Source organism: Pinus tabuliformis, chromosome 1_2 (assembly GCF_031772625.1).
Source record: "Pinus tabuliformis cultivar Carrire ecotype Pingquan chromosome 1_2, CPIR1, whole genome shotgun sequence".
Taxonomy (NCBI): domain Eukaryota; kingdom Viridiplantae; phylum Streptophyta; class Pinopsida; order Pinales; family Pinaceae; genus Pinus; species Pinus tabuliformis.
In genome coordinates, this window is record NC_142298.1 from 101,890,673 (window position 1) to 101,899,228 (window position 8,556).

Genomic DNA, 8,556 nt, shown 5'->3' on the forward strand with positions numbered 1-8,556 from the left:
AAGCCAATTGTCAGTCTTGGAAGCGACAATGTGGCCATATGGGGCGCACCAACATCTCCCCAAGAGGAGAAGGGACTAGGATTTCCACCAAGGGGAATTCCTTGGTTGGTAGGCTCCATTTTCTCAACCTAAAGATCAACGCAGGAAAAAGGGTATGAATATTCCGTTTAAAATAAATTTTAACGACGCTTGGACACAACTTGCTTTTTCAATTTTAAAGAGTCGAGAAAAAGCAAAAGATGACTCTAGTCTCCTTCGATTTTTAATGAGCCTGAAGTGACAAGTGCTCAGATGGACCTTTTCTGTTAAGGAGTCTGAAAAGGAACGAAAGGGACTGCTCTGGAGTTCTAGGTAGGGGGTGTGCCAAACCAATCGCAAAACCGCATAATACTTTTTAAGGTACGGGCGGTCAATCTTCCCGAATGCTGTGTTCAGTGCATTGCGATCAGTAGGGCGGCCGACACGGCTTCCTATGGATGAAGGTTTTATGCCTATAGGGGTCTCCCAATATATACTCGGCGGTACGTGGGAGCATAATCCGTACTGGCACTTATCATCTCTCAGGAGGAATCACCCAACCATCAGTGAGACCGACAGTCACCAGGTTTTACGACGCCGAAACACGTCTCTAGCCTAGACCTCTATGTTGTGCGTTAAGTTCCAGTGCGTTGTTAAGTTCATTCAATTTATTTTAGGTTGATCTTTCTTAGAAGTTTGCCTTTTTGGATCACCACGAGATGTAGATACAATTCCTAAATGCAGTCTAAAGATGATAAACAAGCATTTATCTCTTTTCAACAATGAAAATCCTAGCTACAAGGGGAAAAGAAAGACACAATCTTTTCTCAAAGAGCAAAGAGCACACTGTAAATGCACTTTTCCTAAATCAAACCATACAAACTATCAATATGCAAATGCACAAATGCATGTATTTGTTTTTACTTTCTTAATATTGATGCCTAAAAAGAAAGTTGTTGTACAAATTTGAATTCGATTTCAAGTGAAAACACAAACAAGTTTCTTTTTTAAATCAAAAAGACGATTACGACACTTTATGATTTTGAAGTAAGCACTTGTTTCGACACTAGAAATTCACAAATTCAAACCAAAAGACAAAAGTAAAAGCGCAATCAACTGTCAACAACAAACAAACTTTCTCCTAAGATCAAAATGACACTTACGACAGGTCTAGATCTAAGGGCGACAGTATGATTAGTTTACTTTTGTAATGGGAAACTGAAAATGATGTAACAAATACACAAAAACAAATACAGTTTCTTTTATACAACTGAGGCGGAATTAAGGCAAAGAAAAGGGGTTTTCAGATAGGTACACATACTGATAACAGGCTACAAAAATCAGAGATAAAACTGAACAAAATGAAGCAAAGAACCACAGCTACACAGGGCAAAGGCAGATCAGCGCACCTGTTGCACAGAGAAACTGAATTGCAGCACAGGTAGCCCTCTCGAGACCTGCGTTGAAATGCAGAACCTCTTCACAGAGCCTGCGTTGAAGCAGAAACGAGAATTTTCTCTGGGTTCTGGGTCACGGTTTGCAGTTTAATCTATGGTTTTTGGCCGGATAAAAGCTATCAATAAGGTACAATTAGAAGGATGATTTAAAGGAGGACTAAGAGCTATCACAAAGGGCAGTTAGAGCATTTGTGGATCAGCTATTCAGATCATAAACAGGCCCAGTGAATGGACTAGAGTAGCAGATCTCTACTTTGCATTTGTAAATGGCAAATGCAGTTCGATTCAACACTCCTGAGTTTATGAGAAGAACAACAATAGAAACAAAAATAAACTAACTAGATACGTTCCCCAGTGGAGTCACCAGTTTGTTGTTGGGAAAAGTATCTATTCAGAATTCCCTTATCCCACTCTAAGGTGTGATAGTGCCTTAGCAACAAACAAGGAAAACTACTTGAGTATTCTTCTTTATGAGATGTAAATGAAGAGGAAGGATGTAACTAACCTGTGTCTTTCGCTAGTTTGTTGATCCAATCGCTCCTCTATTCAATAGCTCCCAGCTCCGTGCTCCCTTACGGGCCCAGCTTCACCGAATTCCTGCAAGATCACAAAAGAGAGAAAGTACACGAAGATATAGATTCACACTCATAAAAAGCTTAGGATCAGATTAAGCTAAACATGCAAATATAACAAAGCATCATTGATACACAGCATGTAGGAGAAACTCAAATAATTTTATTGATATGATAAGAAAGTCCAAGAGGAGATACAACCAAGTGAGTCCCGATCCAGCATCTACCTCCCAACAAAGGAATCCCTTCCTCTCCTCCAACAAAGCATAAATCACCCAATGTACTAATCTCAATCTCAAACCAACAGCAATTCTCTGCAAAGGTCAAAAATTGCAGCCTCTGGATCTCTGGGATGAGGGATCCATATATAGATTTAAGCAGAGAGGATGAGTCAGCTTATGTTTTGACTTGTGGCTTCTCTCTGTCAGTTCTTGCTTCCACTTGGGGACTGAGAGCCTCTTACTCATCACTTGGTCGACTTCAGTGAGGCAAGTGTCATTGGAGAAGATTCTGGAAGCTTCCATGGTCTTTCCACCTCGTTGAATGACTCTGCCACTTGTCATTTCCTGCTCAATGCACCTGGGTAGTGCATTCAAGTGCGTTACAACGCACCTAGCCAGTGTATTTGGGTGCTTTGCAACGCAGGCAGCTAGTGGAGCTTCTGAATTGGTCCTGATTTGACTAGTTCTGAGTGGTTTTTGGTGGAGAACTTCTGGGAGAAACTGTCATTGGTTGACCTTGTTCCTTTAGGGGCAGGAACAACACTTTTAGGGACTTTGGATCCCTTGGATTATGGACATTTCATGCTCAAATCCGTAAGGCACAAAAATGTCTATAACACAAGAGGTAATCTTTGCCACAATGTAACCATGGTTGACCATGGTCGACCATGGTTGTTTTTCATATTGAGACAATCTTTTTCGCAATGCAATGTTGGACCATGGTTGACCATGGTTGATTTTCATATTAAGACAATCTTTGTTGCAATATGATGTTCGACTAGTGTTGACCATAGTTAACCATGGTTGACCATAATTGACCATGGCTGACCATGTTTGACTAGTGTTGACAATGATTGACTATGGTTGACCATGATTGATTTTCATATTGAGAAAATTCTATGACAAATTCTAAGATAAATATTATAAACCAAGGTATATAAACCCTATGATAAATATTATAACATTAAAATAAACATGGTTTACCATTGTCAACCATGGTTTATTTTTGTATTGAGATAATCTTTGTCACAATGCAACATTGGACCATGGTTGAACATGTTTTATTTTCATATTAAGACAATCTTTGTCACAACGTGACGTTGTACCATGGTTGAACATGGTTTCCCATGCTTGATTTTCATATTGAGACAAACTTTGTCAAAATTTGACATTGGACCATAGATAACCATGATTTACAATGGTCGATGATGGTCAACAATGGTTGACCATTTTTTATTTTCATATTGAGATAATCTTTGACACAATGTGACATTCAACCAAGGTTGACCATGATTATAAACCCAAGGAATTTATATTTAACCCTTGGATTAATATGATAAACCCTATGAATAATTTTATACCATACAAATATGAACCCTTAGATTAATAAACCCAAGGGAATGATATTATAAACCCATAATAAACCCAAGGGATTAGTACTAAAACCCCAAAGGATTATAAATCCCAAGGGAATAATATTAAACCCAAGTGATTAATATTAAACCCCAAGAGAATAACATTAAACCCAAGTGATTAATATTAGAGACCCAACATATATAAACCCTAAGATAAGCATTATATACCTTAAAATAAACATTATTGAGCATGGTTGATTTTCATTTTGAGACAATCCTTGTCAAAATGTGACGTTGGACCATGGTTGACAACGGTTGACCATGATTGGAATTTATACTATAAACCTAAGGGATTTATATTAATCCCTAGGATTAATATTATAAACCCTTTCAATAATATTTAACCCTTATATTTATAAACCAAATGGGTTGATATTATAAACCCAAGACACTAATAACGCCGAGGGACTAATACTAAAAATATAATGGAATAGTATTAAACCCAACGGATTAGTATTGTAAATCGAAGGTATATAAACCCTAAGATAAATATTATAAACCCTAAAACAAACATGGTTGACCATGATTGAGCATGGTTGATTTTCATATTGACCATGATTGACCATGGTTTCCCATGAATGACCATGATTGATTTTCATATTGAGACAATATTTGTCACAATGCGACATTGGATGATGGTCGACCATGATTGAGCATGGTTGAGCATGGTTGATTTTCATAATGAGAAAATATTTGTCATAATGTGACAAAGATTGAACATGGTTGACCATGGTTGATTGTCATATTGTGAAAATCTTTGTCAAAATGTGACAAAAGATTGACCCATGTATATTCTCCTCCTTGAAATGACTTAAGGATATTGATGTATTTTATTACCTTCACTTCAACCATGTTTTTAAACTCTCTAAAATATTCAAACTCACCATTTTTCTTTCTTGTGAAATAAATCCACACAACGATTCTTCTATCATAAATGAAGATAAGAAAATAAAAGGCTTGCCCAAGTGATTTCATTTATTGGCCCACACAAACAAGTATGCATTAATTCAATAATATTTCTTTTTCTTTCATATGTTCTTATAGGAAACCCATTCCTATGTTGTTTTTCAAGTGCACAACCATTACATATAATATCTTGTTTCTTAAAAATAGGAACATCTCTTTCCCTTGAAGTAAAATAGATCTTTATAAATTTTTATAATTTAGGTGACCATATAAAGTGTCATAATTTTTCTATAAATATAGTTGAGATGCTTGTTGATAAAAATGTTTGATGATCTTTAACAATACAACAATAATGTTAATATATAAATAGATAAAAATAAATCTATCTTATCATCTTATTTATTAAATTTATAAATACTAATATTTAATAATATAGTAATTATTTAATCTTACATTTTTTATTTTAATAAATTCAATAGCCATTAATAACATTTTATTTAATAATTTAATAACAATATTTATGAAATTGCAAAATATGAGATGTGAATACAAAAAATTACTATAATTGGATTGCTATAGTCCACTCAATTATTTAAAAGATTATATCTTTCTTTATAAATTTAAAATCAATTAAATTATATTAAAGTTAAAATGTGTTATAGCATGAGATTCGAATAGCAGTGAAGTAAAAACAAACCATCCCACTAGACAACCTGCACTCGCCTGACTTCAAGTATGAATTATTATTAAGAGTTCTGAGAGCTGCGCTAAACGGTGATTTATTGAAAATTTTGAAAATGGAATAATATTAAAGTTAAGTTCCACTAAGTTAATGTAAAGTTAGTTATGGATTCTTGAGCGATACGAGTTAAATATAATATTATATTGATTAACGTAACAAATGTTGCGTTTCAGTTTAATCGATCAGCAAATGGGTATTGGCTACAAAAATAAGGTATGCCCGGGAGGTGATTGTGTAGTAGTTGAGTGCATCTTCTTTTCAAACATGTCTCCTTTATTCGGTTTGATTTGTTGTGTAGTAGTTGAGTGCATCTTCTTTTCAAACATGTCTCCTTTATTCGGTTTGATTTGATTGGTTTAATTCAAAACTGTATGTATAATAATTAAAATTGAAAGAGTTTAAATTTTATTTAAATTTATTGAAGTTTATATTTAAACCTCAGCTTGCTTCATTTTATTGTCGTTTTTGCTTCATTTTATTGTCGTGGTCACTTTCAAAATTACAAATTAAATCATTTGAAGATTTTAAAAATATTTTTTAAATATGATATTGATTTGATTAGTTGTACTTAGTTTAAAATATATATTTGTGAGAGGGAAAATTTATTCCAAACCATATAAAATTTAAAAATAATTTCTTAACTTCAAGTTTAAGTGTTAAGTGTTAAGTGTTAAGTGTTAAGTGTTATTGACAAATAAATATTCTCCCACGTATTATTTAAAAAATTAATATTACTAACTTGTATTTTAATAAAATTTATTTATGAATTAAATGCATAATTTAGTAGAAATGTTGATTAAACACATTTCTATTAAATCTATTTGTTTCTCCGACACAATAAAATTTATTTATGAATTAAATGCATAATTTAGTAGAAATGTTGATTAAACACATTTCTGTTAAATCTATTTGTTTCTCCGAAAACTATACAGATAATATCATTTCATTTTGTTTTTGGTTAAGGACTCCCCTTGCCCCATGCCCTAATTTTTCTGTCAGACGGTGGTTCAATGTTCATATAACAAATTAGAGTATTGACTCTGAAAATACCGATTTCCATACCGCGGAAACATGATGCTTCAAAGTGGAAACTATGCCCTCCAATTGAGAACACCTATTCAGCCGAAGAAGCACACGCGACCGCCTCGTCCATCCCCTCCCCGTTTCCAAGATGACGAGGAAGATGATGTGGAAGGTGAAATCACTCGTCAGACCTCGAACAAGAAGTCCCACAAAGATGTTGAGCAACATCATAAGGAAGCACTAGAACATGACCCTTCTATTTTTTATTATTATGATGGGGTATATGATGAAATGAAGAGCAAGACAACTCACCCTTTGCTGGAAGACAAGACAAAGAGGGAGCCCAAATATATTGGAAAACTGATAGAGAAGGCCAAGATTCATCAACAAGAACAAGAAATTGTTTATGAACGACAACTTGCCAATGAAAGAAGCAAGGAAGATCACTTGTATGTAGACAATATCATTTCATTTTAAGAAAAGTAAAAAACAACCAATGTCAGACAACACATATAACATCATTTCATTTCAAGAAAGGTAAGCATTATCTTGCTGATGTTTGTCTGACCATTTTGTACTGGATTAAATTCAGAAACTAAAAACCCAATAACTTCATATTAGCTCGTGATATGATATTACATGTCGACAATATTGTTGGAAAGGAGGTCTGCAATCAATGCCCTTGGCACATAACCCATGGTGTCACACCCCCAATTCCTTTTTCCTTAAATTGGTCGGGTGCAGCACCGCCTAAGTAATTAACATTCACCATTGTCATATTACTTTACGAACTACGCCTTAACATTCATCATAAAACATGAATAACATATTAATGTGTGGAAACCATTAATATAAAGACATCATGAATAGCAGCATAAACAAAATCATATGCAAGAGAATTCTTTTATTATATATGAAGAGTTTTTGTACAATGACTGGGAGCTTGGCTCTACCGGTGTTTCACCCGAGTTGGGGGCCCACCCGTGCAAGAGCGCATGGTGGTCTTACCTCAACCCCAACCAAAATACAATACAACATAACACAACCGAGTTTCCCTTGTCGAACGGGCGGGCGCGCCCGTGCACGACCCACGCCCAACACAACCCAAACTCGTTTTACACCCTTCGGTGGGTGGGCACCTTTGCATGCCCACCACCTGCACCTCCAACCGTTGTGCCAAGTATCAAGACTCGTGCCTGGCAACTGGGCGCATCTCTTGCACCTTTGCTGCAGCTATCTCCCACTCGCACCTTTCTTGTTGAAGACCGAAGAGTGATGTTCGACGGTGAAAATGACAAGTCTCACCGCTTGTTTATACATCTCCTTGCATGGAGGTCGGGCCCTTGGCCGACCCCTCCACATTTCTCCAACTAACACGTCCTCAAACGATAAGCAATGCTAACATATGGTCGGCTCGCCCTTCATTTTCTACGCTCCATGGTCGGCTTCATGATGAGCTCCCCTCGACTCGCCCATATAAACGTGAACGCCAACTTGCATATACATTATGTATTCCGCCCTTGGTCGTTCACGTCGAGGTTTCATGCCTTAGTTGCATCGCAAGGAGGAAGGAGCGCGCGCCCGGTCGCCTGATGACCACAAGACATTACATCCTCCCCCACTTGAAATCATTGTCGCCCTCGACAATCCCGACTGCTTCAATATCTTCCATTCATACTTCGCAATCTTCTTCTTCCATCTCCAAAGTGAGTCCTCTGATTCCCATCTTTCTTCCTCCGGTGCATTCTTCCATCTGACAAGATACTCCCGTTTCATGTGGCAACCAATCCCTGTAGTTATGTAGCTCAAAATCTTATCCAACTCTAGTCCTGGCTTGTCCACAATCCCGGCTGGTCCTCTCGATAGTTCAGCCCTCTCTGGATGATCAGAATCAAGTCCTCATCTCTTCAACTAAGTCATGTGAAAAACTGGATGCTTCATGTGCATATGGTGCAGAAGCTCCAGCTCATAAGCAACTTCCCCCACTCCCTTCTTCACTCGGAATGGTCCCTCATACTTCCCTGTCAGTTTGCTTGCAGTCCCCTTGGCTGGCTAAAACTGCTCCCTGGTAATCCTGAGAAACACCATATCTCCCACACTGAAGTGCGCATCTCATCTTCCTCGATCAGCCCATTTCTTCATTCTCCTTACAGCTTCGTGCAAGTGCAACCATTCCAACTCCAAGGTCTCATCCCAAGCCTT

General features: G+C 36.8%; 1 protein-coding gene across 1 annotated transcript; it reads left to right on the plus strand.

Moving 5' to 3' along the window:
- Window positions 1-6,402: 6,402 nt before the first annotated feature.
- On the plus strand, window positions 6,403-6,831 carry LOC149204693 (uncharacterized). The gene has a single exon (XM_089397185.1). The coding sequence runs from the start codon at window positions 6,403-6,405 to the stop codon at window positions 6,829-6,831; it is 429 nt and encodes a 142-aa protein (XP_089253311.1).
- Window positions 6,832-8,556: the final 1,725 nt, after the last annotated feature.

Coding starts and splice junctions, on each gene's coding strand:
- LOC149204693 (XM_089397185.1), top strand. CDS start 6,403: ATGATGCTTCAAAGTGGAAACTATGCCCTCCAATTGAGAACACCTATT.